Genomic DNA, 21,877 nt, shown 5'->3' with positions numbered 1-21,877 from the left:
GAGCCTTCGGAGACTCTTACTCCAAGACCCAGGTCCCTTGAACCTATTGATGGACAATCCATTAAATTTTCTATCGGTAAACTCCCGGTAGAGTAATTGAATACAAAAGAAGAAGAAAAGTGTAACAACCCTATACTTTTCTTTTGCAAATATATAAAAGAAATAATACTAAAAGTGTTACCAACATGAAAAAATGGAGATCCGGATGCATTCATGTGTTGAGGTCGGTCTGCCAGCAGTGATCGGATGTAATAGAACAGTAGCAAAGTAGTAGAGCAGTTTACATGTTGTCAGAGTAGCAGAAGGATTGTTTGAGTTTGTATGAAGGATGATGCATTAAGGCTGGCCGAAACCTATTTTTAAAAGGTGTTGAGGGCACCTTCAACCTCAAATCTCTTCGCATAATCTTCGGCTGCTTATCAGCTCCGATGCCTGCTATTTCTATCTGCGCGAAGGCACCTCCAATGCACCTTCGAGGCGCCTCTAGCGCACTTTAGGGCGCCTTCACGCAGATCTGCACGTAGACGCCTCTGCTGGGTCCAGGGTACCTCTAAGCATTGTTCTGAGACATCTCTGTGCACCTCTGAGGTGTCTCGGATATTGTTCATTCAAGCCTAATTTTTACCATTTAACCCTGCAAGTTCATTTTAGCCCAATAACAAAAAATAACCTGCAAAATAATGTTAGTACATTTATAAAATAGTATTATTAATTAGATCTTATCTTTCCAAGACTAGGATCTAGTCATAGTCTCAGCTTAGACATCCGAAATGACTTTAAGCTAGACCATGCCTATAGTCTCATCGAGATTCATCCTCACTAGATCACTCTCCTCCAGTGACTTACCTTTACTTCCCATTTGTAGCCTGACTTGCCTTTTGACCCACTAGGTTTGTCGGCAGCGATTGGATGTAGCAGAGCAGTAGCAAAGTAGTAGAGCAGTTTACATGTTGTCGGAGAAGCAGAAGGATCGTTTAAGTTTGTATGAAGGATGATGCATTAAGGCTGGCTGAAACCAATTTTTAAAAGATGTTGAGGGCACCTCTAATCTCATCTGAGGTGCCTCTAACCTCAAATCTCATAGCATAATCTTTGGTTGCTTATCAACTCTGATTCTTGCGGTTTCTATTCATGTGAGGATGTCTCCAAGCGCTCTGAGACACCTTCAATGCACCTCTGAGGCACCTCTCACTCACTTTAGGGCGCCTTCGCACAGATCTGCAAGCGGACATTTTCGCTGAGTATAGGGCACCTCCAAGCACTGTTCTAAGGTGTCTCTGCACACCTCCGAGGCACCTCAAATACTATTAATCCAAGGCTAATTTTTGCCATTTAACCCTGCAAGTTCATATTAGCCCAATAATAAAAAATAACCTGTAAAACAGTGTTAGCACATTTATAAAATGACATTATTTATTAGATCTTGTCTTCCCAAGACCAGGATCTAGTCATGGTCTTGGCTTAGACATCTGAAATGACTTTAAGCTAGACCACGTCTATAGTCTCACCGAGACTCATCCTCACTGGATCACTCTCCTTCAGTGACTTACATTCACTTACCATTTACCGCCACTAGACTTGCCTTTTGACCCACCAAGTCTTCTTGCCAGTTGTTAGGTTCGCAAACCCAATTGAACTTCGGCCAGTTGCCAAGTCCCACAGATCCAACTGGACTTCTTGCCAAATATCAGGTCACACCTTGATCTATCAGGTCACACCTTGTATCTAACAATTTCACTATTTTCATTCTTTTTTCGTACAAACACCTATTGATAGCCTATTGATATTACATCTTTAGGTGTTCAAACTACGGGCCCAAAGACTTTACATTTCTCTAGAGATTCTAATTTAGTCTGTATAGTTGTCTTTCATTTTGGCCAGTTATTTCTTTCTTTATAATCTTTAGTAGCTTGTGATTCAGGATCTTCATTACCTTGCACGATGTCAAGGGTCATATTGAAAGAAAAAACATCATCTCTAGTTGTATTATTTCCAAATCTCATTACCCATATTTTATGAGATATTAAATAATTTGTTGAAATCTCATTATTTCCATGTAACTGTGATTCTTCAGGAATAACATTTTTCACATCTGATTCATTGATTTCTTTTACTGTATCATCTGGAATTACTTCTTCTAAAGCTTTTGATTCTTCTTTTTCTTGTATCTTTCTTTTCAAGGTATAGTGTCTTTTATGCAAATTAGTCGACCATGCTTCTATCATATTCTAGATACATTTGTAGGTGAGTAATAGATGGTCCTGTAAGGACTTTAATTTTTATTGGAATATTCTCTACTGGTATATATATGCCTTTGTCACAATTTTGGTATTAACAAAAGCATTAGACAATTGGTGTGCAATTCTTTGCAAGTGAACGTTTTTTTCCACTTTTTATCCACATTGATTGTTGTAGGAATCAAAATGAGATAATGTTTTTTTCATTCCAACAAATTTTTCATTATTTTTCAGGATACAACTTTGCTCCCTAACATTGAAAATTTATTTATCAAAGTGGCAATCTGCAAATCTTATAGTAAACAAATCACATGTCAAAGACCCAAAATATCTAATAATGGATGATGAATCATATCCCTCATAAATATGATGGAAAAATAATTTCCATCGCTAAAATTGTGATGGAAAAATAATGTCGGCATTAACTTTAGCAACGAAATTCAATTTTCATCGTTAAGTTTAATAACGAAAGTTTAGTTCCATCGCTAATTACCTACGGAAATTTAATTTCCATCACTAAATAACGTTGATGACCATATATGTGCAACTAAAATTATTAAACTCTAATCGGTCACTAAATGTATTTAGCAATCGATTAATGACCAATATTCGATCGCTAATCGTGATTTTTTTTTTAAGTAATCGTTGTCCAGGCCTGAAGATACTCCTTGGGATAATGAACACACCTTCTCGAATAATTATAAGATCTAGGTAAGGGTTGAACCACCAAGTGTTTATGGCCTATTGGCAATTATTTTTCAAGATATAAAGATCTTTAATTAAAAATGAAACCTTCCAAATTTTAATTCCTAATGAACTTTCAATGGTTTAAAGAGTAGATGATCACTTTAACAAATATTCTTTTACGCGTAATCAACATGCATTGCCTTTATTGATTGAGGAGCTTTTGCTTCTCAATCAATTTTGACTATTAAATCCAAGCCGATTGAATTTGATTGTAAACTCAATTTAATCATCTTAAACTCTTTCTACAATATCACAAACCTATTTAGTTCATCTGGTAATGGTTAGACTATATAGTTTTTCTCCAATGAGAAACGGATGATCTTCATGTGTATTTTCAGATTTACTCTCATGGCGGATTAAAAGTTTTTATAGGGCCAGACTGCTGATTCATGAGGTTAATCGATTGGAAGAGTTGAATATCTGGTGTCAATTAAAAACATAATAAAAAAATAAATAAATAACAAATCTGGTCAATTTGATTTTCGCTCAAATAATTTCTTATTCATCTGAAAATTAATTTATTATAGTTCATTCATAAAATAATTTATCTATATACCTATATATCAATTAGTTAGTAAAACTAATTTCTAATATATAGAACCCTATTCATCTAAGACATGACAAAATGGGAAAATAAATAGTCCTATACCATTCACGATGATTGACATCAAGACATGACAAACTAGGAAAACAAATAGTTCTGATGATATCATTGATAACATGAACATTTGATTAGTTCTATCAAAATATTTTAAGATATGACGGTCAAGCAGTATTATTATTGGATCGAATGTAGGAATCTCTTTAATATTTTAACATTCAATTCCAACATTTCTTTTTCATGATGATTCTTGTGAATCTAGTTAGGTAGGATTAGATTCGTACGTCAATTATTGAGTCAAATTAATATATTTATATAGGGAAATGTTATTCTACACAATAAAGTTGGATGTCGTTTTTTGGACGACTCTCACAACTAAAATACTCGGGAAGCTCGGACCAAGTCTGAACACTCCAAGTTACGAGGGTCGTCTAGGAACGACGTTCAAATTAGTTGTGCAAAGTAACATTTGGATATATTTATGTACGGTAATTTTTGTTGGCTAGAATCTGGTCAATTAGAATTTTTTATCCTCCAATTAAAATGTATGCATGTACATGCATGTAATTAATGTACACATATGATATTACTAAAATATCCATGTGTACACTTACATGTATTGATTCTAGCTGGCCAGATTCTGACTATTTAACATTACCCATTTATGTATATATATCCCAACTCCGACTAATTGTAAAGGTAATTGATCTGGATCTAAGATAGTTTTTCAGTGACTATTAGTATTAATTGGAAAATATAAATATGTCATAAGTAACATGGTTTGACCATTTTAGCATTAACTATGTGTTTGCCCAATTCACTGCTCGATCATTTTTAGCACCATGAGTTCGGCTAATCCATTTACTTGAAAAATTAGCTCAACATGTTTGATCCTCTTATTCTCGTCTAATTCGGTTTGCTTAGTCCATCCAACCTACTCGATCAACTCGGCCTAGTTAGTTTGTCCGCATACCCAACTTGCTCAGTATCTCAAATTACCACTCAATCTGATTTGTTCGTTTGACTTTTATACTCACTCAATTTGCCAATTCCACTCGGCTCATCTAATTTGTCTGCCTTAACTTGACCTACTTAATTAATCTAGCCCATCCAACTATACTACTATTCAATTGACTAAATCATCCATCCAGAGCCGTACCTGTATTCGACGGGGCCTGAAGCGCATACTAAAAAGTGACCCTTTACTACAATAAATAATGATAAAATTCAATTTACAAATAATATATATACTAAATATATAAATAAATCAAAAATAATATATTATTATAAACACTACTTGACTAGCTATTTTAGAGGTAAAAATGTTTATAAAATCTGAATAATTCAATTGTCGGACTATTTCTTTCTCAATCTATAACATTGATAGTTCATTTAGTGTATCTTATAACATTGAGACCAATTCGGTGGTTGTAGGTAGTAGCAAGGCGACAAGCAGTAACCACCATGCAATTAGGTTTTCGTTCGCACAAGCGACCGGGGTAGCGTGCGATAGCCATTGCGCCGTGCAATTAGGTCACACGAGCAAAGGCCAACAACCACCAACCCGTGTTGCGTGAGATAGCCACTGTGAGAATGGACGTGATTATGCCGCACAAACGACCGTTGTTGCACGATTAGGATACAATTGGTGTCGCGTATTGTAAGACGAAGAAGAAGGTCAAAGAAGAAGATTAGGATTACCTCTTGTTCAGTGAATCCATGCATCGGTAGAAAAGAAAGCTGGAGAATAAATCACGTGCAAAGAAGAGCAACACTAGAGAAGAAATTACATTCAAAGAAGAGTCGTGCATCGGTGCACGCCTCGAAGCTGTGAGAATAGGTTTAGCAGCCATTTAGGGCTCATGCCTCTCATTTTATTTTAGGTATAATTAAAAAAAATAGGCTCTTCATTGAGCTGGGTCCTGAGACGATTGCCTCTCTAGCCTTATGAAAGTTACGGCTCTGCATCCATCTATCTTGCTCATCTCTCTATATACTTTGGACCCATCTACCACATTATTAGCCAACCATATAAATTTTAAATATGCATTTAAGTTAGACTTTTCAGCAAATAATCAAAGAATTTAAGATTTGAATTTTAACTGTAATACACAGTAAATATTTTTCAAGAAGGGAGAAAACAAATGCATTAAGTTGCATTTATGATTCCATAAACATTCTTAGAGAGTTGGAGTAGGATAATTCCTACCAACCAACCACACATTTAATCAACTAACTAGCTTTTGCATTGCCAATAAATAATCTCATCCTTGTTCCCCGAGCCCACCTTCACCCAACCAATGTCATCGGCCCATTCATCTATTTCTAAATTATTGTATTTATTCATTCATTCATTTGAGCAAAGCTGCCTCTTGCCATTTTCTTTCTTTCTTTATTTATTTATATTCTTTCTATGCTGCGTATTTATTGATCCCAATGGAGAAAGAGTTTCCACTTTTTCTCTTCCACAGCTTCCGACTTTCTTTCATGCTTCTTTGTTTTTTCTTCTTCATCTTCTAATATGATTATTATTATTATTATTATTCCATGCCATGTCTTCTTTGTTTCTCCATCAACTTAAATCACTCTGAAATTTAAATAAATTTCCAGAAAAAGATAGATAGAAATTGAGTACCATTTGCTATGGATTCCGGCAACACCAGTAGCCTCCACTCCTCCTCCGGCGGCGGAGGAGGCGGCAGCGAAGACGTCGACTCCCTCTCCGCCTTCTTCCACACATCCGCCTCCCCCTCCGGCGTCGCCCTTCCGACTCCGCTGCCCCCCTCTTCCTCCGTAGGTTCTCACTTCCTCGACTACTACTCCCTTTTCTACCATGATTCCTCCTCCTCCTCCCCGGCTCCGCACCTCCCCTCTGCCTCAGGAAGCCAACCTTCAACCGCGGAGGTGGAGGCGCAGGCCGATCCCCCGGCGGCTCCGCCTCCGCGGAACTCGAGGAAGCGATCCCGTGCCTCGCGCCGAGCCCCCACCACGGTGCTCACGACGGACACCTCCAACTTCCGCGCCATGGTCCAGGAGTTCACCGGAATCCCAGCCGCCCCCTTCGCCGCCCCCTCCGTCTCCTCCTCCCTCTTCCTCCGCCCCCGCATCGACCAATTCCTCCACCCCTCCTCCTCCTCCTCTGCCGCTGCGTCACCCTTCCTCCTCCGCCCCTTCCTCCACAAGCCCCACTCGCCTCCCTCCTTCACCAATCCCATTCCCAATCCTCCTAGTCTTCCCCCTTCTCTAAACCTAACAAACACCGCCTCCACCTCCGCCTCCGCCGCCCTATCTAACCCTATTTCTAACCAACTCCCGCCCAACCTCCACTCTCTCCTCCACCCACCGATCCCACCAACCTTCTTCGCCTCCGACGACTTCGCGGCCCTTCATCCGGCGCTCTTCGTCCCCGACCCTGCCACCTCCAACTGGGCCGGCGTCGACTTCTCTGGCGCCGGCGTCTCGCGACCACACATCAGCGTGGCCGGCAGTTGCAAGCCATCCTACGCCTCGCCGGCCGCGCCGGTGGCGGAACGAGTCATCGGGGAAAAACCAGAGGCAGAGGTCGCCGGAAGGAACAGCGACAACGCGGCAGAGCCATCGTGGATTCGTTCTTCGTCCGATTGATCGATTAAAATTAGGGATTTCATTTGGAGAGGTAATTTAGCTTGACGAAGAGAAGAGGCGCTCGTTGCTTTTGTTACGCCCTTCCCGCTTCTCTCCTCTCATGTATATACCGGTACGCGTTACGTTATCATTGATCACTTCTCGTCCTCTCTTCTCTCTCTCTCTCTCTTTTCGGTTTATGTCGGTTTTTATACGTCGAAAACAACGGGATTCCGTTTTATTCGTTGGTTTTCTTCTCCGATATGAATAATTCTTCGTGCGATTTCTTCGCACAAGCCAGCTATGGAAACTATGGACGTTCATGGTGCAATTAATCATGCAATCGAACCAATCAATCATTTTACATATAATCTCCTGATAAATATCTTATGATATATCACATTATAGACAGTGATGAAATGAACATTTTTCTTCCTTTATATTATCGTTTTTCTTGTTTTGTGATGTGATTTTGGTTGGCAAATGTTTCACCTACTCTTCCTGTTCTTTTTTGCCTTTTGTCAGAGATAGCAGCTCATTGATTAACCTCATCAGCGTGATGTTTCATTTTGCCTTTACATTATCTAGCTAACTTATTGATTATATCAAGCCTAGAAAACAATAGCATTGCCGATATAAATATAAATATCCATGCACTACCATACATTCATTCTTCATCTGTCAATACCATAATGAATTAATGACACAGAAGCCATTATTTAGATATAACAGAGTCGCACTCAATATTCATCACCGAAACCTGCCTCCTGAGCACACTGAATAAAACTATTTTTTTTTCTTATTTATTTTGAAAATGTGAAGCAGAAAAGGCTAGGAATTGAAAATGATAGGTTGAGTTAAGAACTTGTACTGCTATATAAACTGAGTTATCGCCAACCAAAAACCTTTAATATGATTATAGAGTCTCCCGATCATCTACTAATATGGTTTAGATTTCCATTTTGGACTTGATTTGCAGGTGTATGGGTATAAGTAGTATTGAATTTGGATGAGGTTGATTATTTTAGAACTCATTTTGGTCTCTGAGGTGGTAGCACTTTGGTCGAGCTAGACCACATATCAACTTAGCATGCCCGATGTGGATGCGATGTAGCTGAGTTTAACAGCTGGTTGTGGATCTAGCTAGTTCATCTGAAGTTGAAGTGACTCGTTCAAGGTGGATAGTTATGCATGCTTCATCAAGATTCGACTCATTCAAAGTGGTCAGAAGTTGATTGTATATATTAATGAACCATAGTGTAGGGTTGAGGTGTCCCAACTTAGTTTCACTATAGAAGGGACTGAGGGCGTGTGACTCCTTTTGTTAATCTCTCTGTGAAAGCTACAGAGGCTCTTAGAGACCTCTGTAAAGATCAAACAAAGTTTCTACTCATTGCTTGTGATCCCACATACCATCTCATGTTCGCACTATAAGTCAAGCATATACGATATCAATATAACCTGCAATAAGTCTCATGTTTCAGATTCACAATTGTGGATCCAAATGTTCGGCTTGGTTACATTTAGAAACTTTTTTCAACGGCCAAGTGTCAGTATTATACATGGGTGGTGCTAAGGAATTGGATGAATACTCCAATTGTATCAGACCTCTGCTCTAAGCTGTCCGAGGCAATTAAACAACTGTGGATGTATATAAAAAGGATGTGGTTGGTGGATTTCTTTGTAGGGTTCTTGGTTGGTGGATTTCTTTTTAGGGTTCTTGGTTGGTTGGTAGGCTTAAATTCATTGGATTGTGATGCAGCATATGAGGGCCAGGGGTGGTGAGTGTGGTTGAACAAATAGCTAGCTGGTCACTCAGTGCTCACAACATAGCACTGCTACAAAGTCAAAATGGGCATAATGACTGCGACCAGCAGACTGAGAAGCTACATGGATCCTTGTCTCTTCTCTTGTCCCTACTTCTATGTCCTCTCTTCGCCCAAATCATTTGACTGGTATCGCCAAAGAATCCTATCATTATCTTCATTTCTTTTCTGCACTGACATTTATAATATACAATCAGATGCTTTATCTCTGATAATGCCCTGGTCCACTGCATGATTCATGCATTTTTAAAAATTTTTTTTTTCTTTTTTGCTTTTCTTTTGGTGAATCAAGGATTTAGGTTAGACAGGCCCATTCCTACAAGTTATTGTACTACTGTAGGTTCACTAGCTAGGTTCCTGAAGCAGAAAAGACAATATCTATCTTAAATGCTTGGGATATTTATTAATTCTTTGATATAAGACTTTAAAGTTGCTGATTTAATTTAAGTGCAGTAACTTTCGTTGATCATATATATTATTGCTAGTGACAAAGGTCTCCAGATCTTCGTTTAAGTAAGCATCCAATTGTCTCACATAAAATATATATTATACCTGTGTAGTTAGATTGAAGACGACAGAGGGGCGAGAGGAAATCAAGTTCTCTTCAAATTTATATATATTTTAAGTGAAATGGAACATAAAAGTTGGGAAAAGAAACCTTTATGAAACAAATAGATCTTAGATTCTTCTTAAATTATGTAAAGTAAGTCAAACAATCACATGCAAGCAATTGACCCAAATTCTTTTCCAGAGTATCTGCTTCTTCAACACATATGGTAAGTAATACATCCCATCTTCATAACATAATATTTCTTCAATAGAAGGTGAATAAGAAGTCGAGGCTCGTGCATGCTAAAAGTAACATCATGGTGTAGTTGTCCTGTAGACGTCTTTTAAATTATTATTATTATTATTATTATTCGTTTTCTTCAAAAATTTGCTTATATCAATATTCAATGTTTTTTTTATATAATAGTTTATAACTTTTTAATTCTTTTAGAGATTTTAGCATTAATTTCACCAACACATGTAGTGAGATGTCGACATTTGGTCCCCCTGTTTGAATGTGGAAGCTGAACGCAAGTGGACCTCACACAGCAATTCATATCACATTTGACTTTGCACTCCACAGTTGACAGCTTCAAGAGAGGCAAACCCTAAACCCTCCACATGGCCATTTATGATTCATTCAGGTCACTAAGGAATCGGGACATTTATGAACTTAGAAATGTTTAGCATCTAGGTTAGCTTCAAGATTTCAGCAGCTCATTCATCGACGGTCTCAGGCCACAACACTATCTATCTAACCTTGTTTTCTTTCACCTCCTCATCAGATATGCTGATGAGACATGGTCCCACTGCTGCCATTGTTAGGGTTTGACAGGATGATCCACCACCACAGCTAGATCCATCTCTGCCTCATCAGCCATGGAAGAAAAAGCTACATGCCTTTTTCTTCTTTTCCTCACTAGAACAAGTAGCGCTGCAGCAACCGAGGACACAACCCGATCCCTATGCTGCCTCACCTCTTCACTTTTTGCCTGCCATTGTTGCCATCTCATCTCCCACAACCACCACTTTGTGTTGCTTTATTGTTGCCATCATCGCCAACATTGTTTTGAAAATCAGATCGTGTCATGCCGGCACATGATCTTACTGATTGAACTAGCCGTGTCGGTTGTTCAACCTGAAAAAACTAGGTTATTCTTTTAATCCGTCGCATTATGCTTTTACCTATCGAACTTGCGGTCTTGATTTGTTCATTTCAATTCGTAAAAAAATGCATGGTTGTTCTCTTAAAGTAAACTATTCTTTGTTTGTTCGATCAACCCACGATAATATATATATATATATATATATATATATATCCTAAATTTCTTAAATCCTACAAAAAAAATAAAAATGCACACCCTAAATACTATATATTATATCCTGTGAGACTTATTTTATTTTTTTTAGTTTAAATGCGACAAGTGAAAAATATAAATAAAAATAATAAAAATCTCTACCTGTACTAGGACGCTCTAGGTGCGTCAGTAAAAATAAATAAATAATAAATAATCAAAATATACAATTTAAGTGCCGGGATATAATCCAAATGCCTCCGTCACCAGCGTATCAAAATGGTGTGTGGTGAGAGAGATTTCCTCTTCAATTCAAATTTCATGGGCCTTTAAGTTAGTGCGCTTCAATCGGCCCATTGAATTACGGTATGCTTGAGTAAGGAAGACGATGGATGGGTCCACCAGGAAATATTATTATTTTAAGGGTAAATTTATGTATAATAGATAGCGCTATTTTTTTTTTATCTAATCATTCTAATTAATTAATTAATTATGATAAATTTGTTTAAAAAATTGCCGAAATTGAAATAAGATTTCACGTAAATAGTGAATTTATGAGAGATAATTTATATGATCGAGACTTTTTAGGGTGTGAAGTTCGAATATAGATTCTCTAGTTCTTTGTTTTTGTTATTTTATTTTTTTTTATAATTTATACCGGATTGTGATCAGAATATGATTAAAATTAGCTATGATCAGTTCACCTTTCCACCGGTGGTGGATAAACTATATGGTGACGAGTAGGGATAATCCGTCCACCGATAATGACCTTTGGTCATCTATCTCAATTTAAAATTATAATTTAAATGAAAAAGTAAATTTAAAAGAGTTCATCGTTAATTTTAATAGGATTCTGACCATGATTTCACGTATAAATTATAAAAAAAAGGGTTAATAACTGTAAGCTCTCTTGAATTTTATAGCAAGTTACATTTTACCCCTCTCTATTTTAAAAACTACACTCAACCCCCCTTTGACATGAAGTAAAAAAGGGAAAAAAAAAACCAAAATAACCCTGGCCTAAATCAGACTTTTAAAAGAAAATGAAAAATAAAAAAAAAATCCCATAAAACCGTTGAAAACTTAACCTTAACCCAACCTGATTTATATATAAATCTAAAATATCACTTATTCCTAAAAAAAATATCCTCATAAAATTCATATATGCACTAGCATAAACAATAGAAAAATAGTAATTCTGAATTCTAAATTAATGAATCAAAATTAAATGAAGATAGAACAAAGTTTATGATTAAAACTCAAAATGAAGACCATTTATGATTTAGAAAAAAAAAATCACTCTTTTAATTTTTGTCCAAAAGTAAATTTTTATTTCAAAACAACATCCTTTTGAAACGAAAAGTATTTTTAGTTGTTTTGAAATGAAAAATTTACTTTTGGACAAAAATTAAAATGATATTTTTTAAATCGTCAAAGGTTCTTCATTTTAATGTTTAATAATAAATTTTGTTCTATTTTTTGATTCATTAATTTAGAATATTAACTCTTTTTTATTTGGTAAAATAAATTTTTGATTGATTATCATTTTCAGAGTTATTATTTATCTATTGTTTATACTGATGTATACATAAATTTTGTGAGTATATTTTTTCTAGAAATAAATAAAATTTTGAATCTATATATAAATCAGATTTAAGTTAAAGTTAAGCTTTCAATTGTCATGTGAAATTTTTTTTTTTTTTTTTTTTTTTCTAGAAATCTGATGCTATAAAATTCAGGAGGCTCAAAGTTATTAGCCTAAAAACAAAAAGAAGAAAGATTACGATAGTAGAGGATCTGGCTCCTGAATATCAAATCACGATGGACGGTGACCCGACAAGCCGCGTGGTTTTGAGAGATTTATTAGTATGATAATTCACCTCGGGCGGTGAGCACAACTCGCTGCCATCTTTTCTTTATTAATCCTAGTATTTGGATTAATTTCTTCATTGGCCCTATTTTATTTTGACTCCTGACTTTTAATATTTCATTAAGTATCAGAGTCGTTAGGCTTTGGTTACTTAGGAGGAAAGATAAAAATTGATAGAAATATGCTTAACCTCGTTATATGAAAATTATTTTCATTGCTAATTAACAATGAAAATTATTTTTTCTCTGCATGTAATGAGACAAATTTAACTCCATTACTAAATTTAGTAACGGACTTTTATTTCTATCAGTAAAATTGGCGATAAATTTTATTTTCATCGCTAACTTTAACTATAAAATTTTATTTTTATCGCTAACTTTAGCGACTTAAATTTTAGTTTCGTCACTAACTCTAGCGTCAAATATTTTATTTTTATTACTAATTTAACGATAGATTTTTTATTTTCATTGCTAATTTAGGATAAAATTTTGACAGCAACCCTTTAATTTCATACTTTAAATCCTATTTACATCCAAATTTCAATCTAACACAATACAACATTCCAAAACATTCATTATATATTCAACATTCACAAACCACTATACATTACAAAACATCCATGATATATACACATCCCCGGTCCTTCAACACAGGAGGCCCAGGGCGAAAAAATGTCCAAAATAAATTTTTAATAATATACAATTCATCTAAACGATTTCTTCTGACATTTCTATTTGTAAAATCATTTATAATATTATCAGTTTCAAGATTTTTCAAAATATTTTTCTCAATACATAAAATTGTCAATCCATTTAATTTTTCATGCGACATTGACAATCTAATTTTCAATAATTTTAATTTTAAAAAACTCTTTTTAGCTGATGCTACCGTAAGAGGTATAGTCAACAAGATTCTATAAGTAATTACAACATTTGGATAACAATTTATACTTTGAACAAATTCAAGAATATCAATTGTAGACATTACTACATTTGGTAAAGTCATTTGTAATATTTTTATTTCGATAAATAAATCATCTAACTTAACATCTGATAAGTTGTTATGAGTTAAGAGTAGATTTTAGATTGACACAGCATTTTCACAATTCATCATTGTCCAAAGTTCTTAACATTTTTGAATCAAATAAAAAATCAAATACATTTTCAAATGTTTTCATTTGCTCAAATCTACATTTTAAAGAAGCAATCATCATGTTCACAACAATAACAAAATAATCAATTATAAAGGACTCTAATAGTGAAACTTCATCGTCTTCTCTTTCATTAAATTATTTTTTTTTAAAATATGACGTTTTGATGTAAATATTGACTCTATGTTCATATATATGATGCAAGACTTTTAGTAATAGTCAAACTTGCACCAAAACTATTATTCCTATACTTTTCAAAAAAATAAGATTATACCTTCCAATTGTTTCATGGCAGTCCCAAATCCCTAATTTTTCATTTGTTTACCACTTTGTAAATTGCAACCTAAAAGGATAAAAGTAAAAGACAATATCAAAAGGTTTTGAAATATGAATTTGGGCCCAACTACCCAAGGCTCTAATTACATGCCTAAAAAGATAAAAGTAAAAGACAATATCAAAAAGGTTCTGAAATATAAATTTGGGCCCAACTACTCAAGACCCCAATTACATGCCTATAATACATAATACTAAAAAAAAAAAAAAATTTGGACCCTCTTAAATTATGGGCCCAGGGCCATCACCCAATGCCACCCTCCTCTAGGGCCGACCCTGTACATACAAAAGCAATTCTATCACACATGTTTCAAAAACATCCTACATTATACATTAATCATTCATTTAAAGGATGGTGCATTGTTCTTAAACAATTCCATCACAAAAACAAATACATCCCTTCCTACTCAAAACTAACACATCGAAATCCAACACATCCCATCCTATTCAAAACCTAGTATATTCATCATCATCCAATCTACAGTAAGTACAATACGATCGGTTATTAAAAAAACAAGGGCAAAAACTACTCTGAAACGTCCTAGATTTTTTTTACATAGTAAAACATAAACTGTGGACGTCACTTATTCTTACTTCCATAATGGTTTCTTAGTTCAAATTACATAGACTGTTCAAAAGTAAACATAACTGAATACGAAAGTTAATTTGGATGGTCTTCGGGTTGTACTACCCTTGTTCCGAGCTGACTCACTGGTTAATGTCTCCTGTCTTGTTTATCTCATTATCTGAAAAAAAGTATAATCTGTGAGTCGAGAGACTCAGCATGTTCGAAACAGTGTTATGCATTAATTAGCAACTATAATCTAGTGTACTAAGAGGAACCACATACAAGATAACTTGGGGTCTCCCTACTAGCATACTATAAATGTAAGCATAGACATCGACATCAGCAAGAGAGAATAAACATGAGCATGCATATTAACAATCATAATCACGAGCATGTACATGGGCATACACGATCATAGACATAGCATATCACGAACTTAACATATTTATAGCATATCATGAACCTAACATATTCATAGCGTATCATGGACTTAACATATTTATAGCATATCTTGAACATAATATATTCAGAGCATATCATGAACTTAACGTATTCTCAGAGACGGATTTATATTAGGATAGTACTGAGCTATAGCCCACCCCAAAGTTAAGGAAGTATCTTTTTCCTATTGATTTTTTCCTGGTGCATCGAGACATTGAAATGAGCCTGATTCATTTCCATACGTAGTTTGCACATTGAACATCAAATGGAAACAAATCACGTTTCATAATGAATTATGAAAAAACAAATAAATCAATAAAATATATGATATTTTCATTATTATTTTTTTAACTGTCCTTTTAAATCATACTTTAAAATAATTTATTGACGATCTAAATGGTCAAATCACATAATAATTTTATTACATGAATAATATAATAAAACATATATAATTTGGATGTATTAATTTTTGTGGATTAGTATCCAACCATATAGAATAATGAGTTTTCTAATTAATTAATTATGTCTGTCGAATTTGACACGATCTTGATGTGATCTGTCAAGGTGTGAGTGGACGCAATCGGATACATTTACGTGTATGCTAGTGGGCCCATCATATTTTTTCCATCCTATGTTTTAGGACCAATATCAAACAAAAATTTTACTTAATATAATGAGTTTAATTATATAGGTCCAATTTATTGAACAAGAGTTAGTTAGGATATAGATGTAAATTTTATTGTAAATAATTTTTATATTTCAAAATCTCGTAGTCACATTTTACATTTTTATATTTCAGTGTATCCTTAGAATTAAGGTATTTTTGAAGTTATCATAGATATTTTATAATGATATTATACAAATGTCAGGAAAATCATAGGGTCTATGCTAACACCGCATTTCAATACATTTTTCAATGATGTAACCATAGCTTTAGTGTGGTTATAAGTATACTATAAGGGCGTTTATGCGTGTCCTTATAGAGTATTATTCTAGTAGTGCTCGTAGTCACATTTTGTTGAATAAATAATAAATTTTTTTGTTATATATATAACTTTTATTATTTTTTAATAATATATATAATTTAATATATTGAATTTGAGTCTTTCCAAGTTTAAGCTCAGTACATCTTTAATTTCTGGATCCGTCCCTGCGTATTCTTAACATAACATGAAAGTATACATAGCATATCATAAACATATTCATAGCTTAACATGAATCTAAACTTAGCATATCATGAACCCAACTTATTCATAGTCTGTCATGAAAATCGATATTGGGTTCCCTCCGGAGTCTTGTCCCATAAACGGGCTCCTTCTGGGGCCTTCTCCCATAAACAGGCTCTCTCTGGGGCCTTTTTCTCTCACGGTGTCCTCATTAAATCTTTATTATTATCATTATCGTTATCATTTTGTTATATTTAAATTAACCGATATTGGGCTCCCTCTGGGGCCTTCTTGTTACGGTCCGCAAGTGTACGGAAATGTCGCAAGTAATATAAAAGATTATCGTATCCACAGGGACTGGAATAAGCACTAGAAATGTCTCAATGCGAATTAGCTAAACAACTATCCAATCGTTTCAAAAGCAAAGTAAAGGTAAACAAATCTAATATTAGAGATCAACAAACAAGAGTTTAGTGTTTTGGGTTATGATAAAGGGAGATTCTAGGAGTTTCGGTTTCTTTGTAAGATTTCTTGAATGTAAATGGTTCACCAATTCTTATTCCTCAATTTCCAAACATGTAGAAAGTTGCCGGTTCCCTCTTGCAATAGACAACCGGCTAAGGACTGAGAAATGTATCTAAATAGGACTAATTAGACATGAACCTATGTTGTCCTTACACAGAAGCGCACGTATTACTATGCCTTCCTCGGATATCAACATAGAAGCCCACAACTTATTAACCTATAAAGATACAAGAAGCTAATCATAGAATCCATCCTACTCTCTTGAATATTCCTATTTCCTCTTCAAGATTATCTCTCAAACGTCCTTACACGGGCTTGCACCTGTCACGTGGATCCCTCGGATGATCGAGTGAGAGTTTATCTTTACCAAGTCCATAAGAAATCCAAACAATCAATCAAGAATGAGAATTAAGCGCAAACCACCATCAATCATTCAAGATCTAATTGATACAAGCAAGATAATGTCATTGAAACAAGAAAATGGCAAATCCATAAGAGATTACATCAATCCATCATACAAATACTCCCTTAATCCTAGAATACAAGATCTACTCCATGAATCGAGGAAGAAAACCCGAAGAAATAGAGATTACAAGAATTCCTTGAATCCCCCAATCCAAGAAACCAAGAAAAGGGAGAAAGAGAAAACTTATCTACAAAGAAGCTTCGTCTTCGGATCCAATCCACGCTCCGGAGTCGAAATCGCCGAGATCTCCCTTAGAATCGCCCAGAAATCCTCCCAAGAATGGGAGGAAACCACCAAATTTTGCTTTCTCCCAAAGGGGGAGAGATCCCCTTTCAATTCATGAAGAAGGGTTTAAATAGAGGAGGGAATCGGGCGCCACACGGCCCCGTGACACGGCCGTGTGAGATCCACACGGCCATGTCCAGTTCCTTCTCTGCCAATGCTGCACGGCCGTGTGGTGCACACGGCCAAAGACCCTTCTGCTCTCTGGAAATGCTACACGGCCGTGTGGTGCACACGGCCACCTTCTGCTTGGCCTCTGGAAACCTCACACGGCCGTGTAGATCCACACGGCCACCACCTGCTTGGCCTCAGGAAACCTCACATGGCCGTGTAGATTTACACGGCCATGTAAGGTTTCAGCACTAGATGCCATACATGGCCGTGTGCAGCTCACACCCCCTTGCATGGCCCTTGCACACCCTTTGTCTTAGCTTTGAATAGTTATGTTTCATTGCAACATCTTTTAGGCCACCAAGATGGGGTTTTCTCCCGTTGAAGTCTTCATCAAATTTGTAGATCTTGAAGTTATCTACAAGTTGGTATAAAGAACAGCCCAAATCTCCAACCGAGCACAAAGTTATGGCTGTTTTAGTTTCAGTCCGCAGTGCAGAAAACCTCACACGGCCTTCACACGGCCGTGTGAGGTTCACACGGCCCCAACATGACCCCTACACGACCTTAACACGCCCATGTGAGTTCTACACGGCCAGAACATGAAGAAAACATAGTTTTGCATGCCCATGTCACTCTGGAAGCTCTAGACTTCATTTAAACTCTGTTTTTACTCTAAATCACGTCCTGTCAATCAAAATAAGCAAAGAGTAGATCTCCGAACAGAATATAATGAAAGTATGATATTCTAATGAAATAGGGTGCAATAAACATAGATTATGCCAATGAAATACAAGTAGATGTGCGTCAAAGTATGCATAAAAGAGTATATAATCTACGCACATCACACCCCCAGACTTAAACCTTTGCTTGTCCTCATGCAAAATGCTGCAGTCAAAATTCATATGTTCTACAACACATTCATAAAACCCAGTGCACTTTCCTAACTCTATCAAAAAGTTTCATTAACAAGCATGATCATGGAAACAAGTAAAGTATGGTTCAAGCATAAGAATCTTGTGCGCAGTGTAAAAGTAACTCAACACCCTTCAAGTTTCAATCCATGTCCTAGTCAAGTCGTCATCAAATTTGAATTCCTAATGTTTCCAGTGAAAGACAAGTAACCAGTGATAGGCACTTACTTACCATTCACTTGGTTCATATTTCTCAACTAACCCAAGGTCTCAAAGGTGTGCTCAATCTCAAGAGAAGCTAAACAGTCATTTCCCCAGTAACCTAACTCGGTCTCAAAGGGGTGACTTGCTAGATTCTACTCATGACAACTGTTTTTTATATCCCTTATTTTTTTTTTTTTATAAGTGTTTGCATTGTGCAAAACTTATTCACAAATGTACTTTTAGCACACATGTTGGGATATTTTGATTTTTCCAAATGAGCTTTAATGATTTGAGCCTCATCCAGTAACCAAAATGAAAGTTGAGAAATCACCATGGAAACCAAGTACTAAGCAAACAAGATGAATCATGACTATTTCAATGACATCAACTATTCAAGCATCAAGCACAAGTGTAGTGAAGATAAAATCCTTAAGGTTGAACCAAAACTAAAACTCATCACAATAAGATTCTTAGCTTATTAATGCTCCCCAAGATAGAAAAAAGAACTACACAAAGTTTACTACTAGCATCATTCGAACATCATGAATCAAGCCAATAATCGTGCTAACATTTCACTTGAATCCAAGAAAGCATATAAGTGAAGTTTTGATGTTCTCAAGATGTATGCCACAAAAAATCAAAACACAATGCAAGACATAAGCAAAAACAAAAACAAACAAAGCAAATCAAATGCATCTAATTTATCCCCCCAGACTTAAATTTTTCATTGTCCCAATGAAAACTAAAAACAATGTGGAGGAGATTTTAAAAGAAGTTACCAAGTGATAGCTCCAAATGGTTGACGTTCATGTTTTTAAAGATACTCCTCCATCCGATACTCACATTCCTCCACAACTTTGAATTCTACAACAATAAGATAGACAAGAAAAATTAAGTAGAGGATACATGTTTATTATAAAGAGAGAACTAAAGACATAAAAGAAAATAAGGAAAATGAACTTGGGTTGCCTCCCAAGAAGCGCTTGTTTTAAGGTCATTAGCTCGACCACCTCATTAGATTCATCTAAATCTTGCTCTTGGAGGGGTAAGATATTTTAGAACCCTCCTACCAAGGGCTCTTATTATGGAGGGAGCTTTCATCAAAGGAGCTACAAAGTAAAGTATAACTCTCTCCATCTTCGTCTTCTTGGAAATTTTTTCAGGTGGTCGAAGACGGTTCAGATTGAGCTTCCAATTATTGGCCCATGTGAAATCTGCACATCCAAAAGAAAAACAAATCTCCCACAAGCATGTTATATAGTATAGAGCTAGAACCATATCAAGATAAGATGAATAAGTAATAAAAACTGAATCACATCCAACAAAGTCAATTATAGGTACCTCCATAAAGTTTTCCAAAAGATCACAAGAAATACTAACCTTACTTTGTTGAGAAATACCTGAAATTTCTAAACATGTAGATGTGACTTCCTCTGAATCAAATGATGGTTCTGGCTCTAGCTTAGGTGTTGATGATATCAATGATGGTGATTCTCGAGACTCTACTAGCTCTGTATAAGTCCCTACACATTGTTCCACAACATGATCAATTCTTAAAACCTTTAAGGGTTGTCTTGACAAAGGTGGTGATCCTTGAGATGCTGCTTTCACAACACAGCTCCCTACACATTCTTCCATATCATCATCATCAACACATACATCAAAAAATAGACCAACATCTATGTCCTCAATAGGAGAATCAATAACAAGAGGATCAATAACTTCACTTGCAGTTTTAAGTTGATCTACCACATCACATTCATCATATGAAAATTCGATGTCACTATAACACCTTATAAAATTTTGAGATAGATCTGAAAACTTATTTACCACTACATTATCAATAAAATCCTCATCTGAAAAATCTTCATCTTCATATATATTCAAAAATCTACACTCAACCATATTAGTGTCACAGGATTTGCCGAAGTCTTTATTTTCATTGACCCCCACTAACCTTTGTGGAAAAGGAACCCTTAGTGAAGGTCCTGGGAAAGACTGAACTCCCTTTTTCCCAAATTCCCTTTGAGCTTTTGGAGGTCCAACTTGCTTATCTAATGTTGGTGTGATTAATCGTTGAGGGAAAGGTACTTCTGGCCTTTGGAAACTTCCCAGAGAAATGGAACTGAGTTCTTGTGATCTTCTATTATTCTTCTCCTCAATTCTAAACATGTCGTTCTTCAGAAGTTCTTCATGATTTTTTCCACTTCTCAACCCAACATCATCACACTTTTCATTGGATCTTGACTGTGTAGGAGGGGGATCTTCTTTAAACCATTTTGAAACAATACTATCAAGCTTTGCCCCCAAATGTTTGAACTCCTCACTCTGTGACTTGTGAATTTCAACATTTTTAGGTGGTTGAATTTCATTTTGTTCGACAGGCTCTCTTACATTTATGGCTTGCACTTCTTGAATATCTGAGGGAAATTCCATCCAACTTTTGTTCGACCATTCATGGAGGTTCAATGTCACTTGATCAATTAACGAATAAGCTTCATCTACACTTTTGTCCATAAAAGAACCTCCAGCTGATGAATCCAATAAAGTCTTGTCTGAGAAAGAAATTCCCCCATAGAATATGTGCAAAATCAACCATTTTTCAAAACCATGATGAGGGCACTGTCTTTGAAGACTCTTGAATCTATCCCATACTTCAAATAATGATTCTCCATATGCTTGAGAAAAATTTGTTATGCAATTCCTCATATACACCGTTCTACTTGGAGGGAAAAAATGATTCAGAAATTGCTTCTCCAATTGTTCCCAACTTGTGATGCTTTGAGGACAGAGAGAATATAGCCAAGTCCTTGCTTTATCCTTGATACTGAAAGGAAATGTCATCAATCGAACTGCATTTGCTGATACTCCTTCACATTTCACCAAATCACAAATCTCTAAAAATGTTTCAAGATGCAGATAAGGACTTTCTGATACTTCTCCTCCAAATTTGTGACCTTGTATCATGAAAATTATCTCTGGGTCTAGT

General features: G+C 35.8%; 1 protein-coding gene and 1 non-coding gene across 2 annotated transcripts; both read left to right on the top strand.

Moving 5' to 3' along the window:
- Nucleotides 1–5,958: 5,958 nt before the first annotated feature.
- LOC122046026 (putative protein TPRXL) lies at nucleotides 5,959–8,589 on the top strand. The gene is made up of 2 exons (XM_042606507.1): nucleotides 5,959–7,321; nucleotides 8,168–8,589. The coding sequence occupies exon 1, from the start codon at nucleotides 6,229–6,231 to the stop codon at nucleotides 7,207–7,209; it is 981 nt and encodes a 326-aa protein (XP_042462441.1). The 5' UTR covers nucleotides 5,959–6,228; the 3' UTR covers nucleotides 7,210–7,321; nucleotides 8,168–8,589.
- A 12,904-nt stretch (nucleotides 8,590–21,493) lies between these two features.
- Nucleotides 21,494–21,599, top strand: LOC122049810. The gene has a single exon (XR_006131066.1). It is a non-coding gene; the product is annotated as a small nucleolar RNA R71 (small nucleolar RNA).
- The last annotated feature ends 278 nt before the right edge of the window (nucleotides 21,600–21,877 follow it).

The sequence above is a fragment of the Zingiber officinale genome, chromosome 2B (genome assembly GCF_018446385.1).
Source record: "Zingiber officinale cultivar Zhangliang chromosome 2B, Zo_v1.1, whole genome shotgun sequence".
In the NCBI taxonomy this organism is placed as follows: Eukaryota; Viridiplantae; Streptophyta; class Magnoliopsida; order Zingiberales; family Zingiberaceae; genus Zingiber; species Zingiber officinale.
The sequence above is the reverse complement of the archived record's forward strand: the minus strand, read 5'-3'. Positions and strand labels throughout refer to the sequence as shown.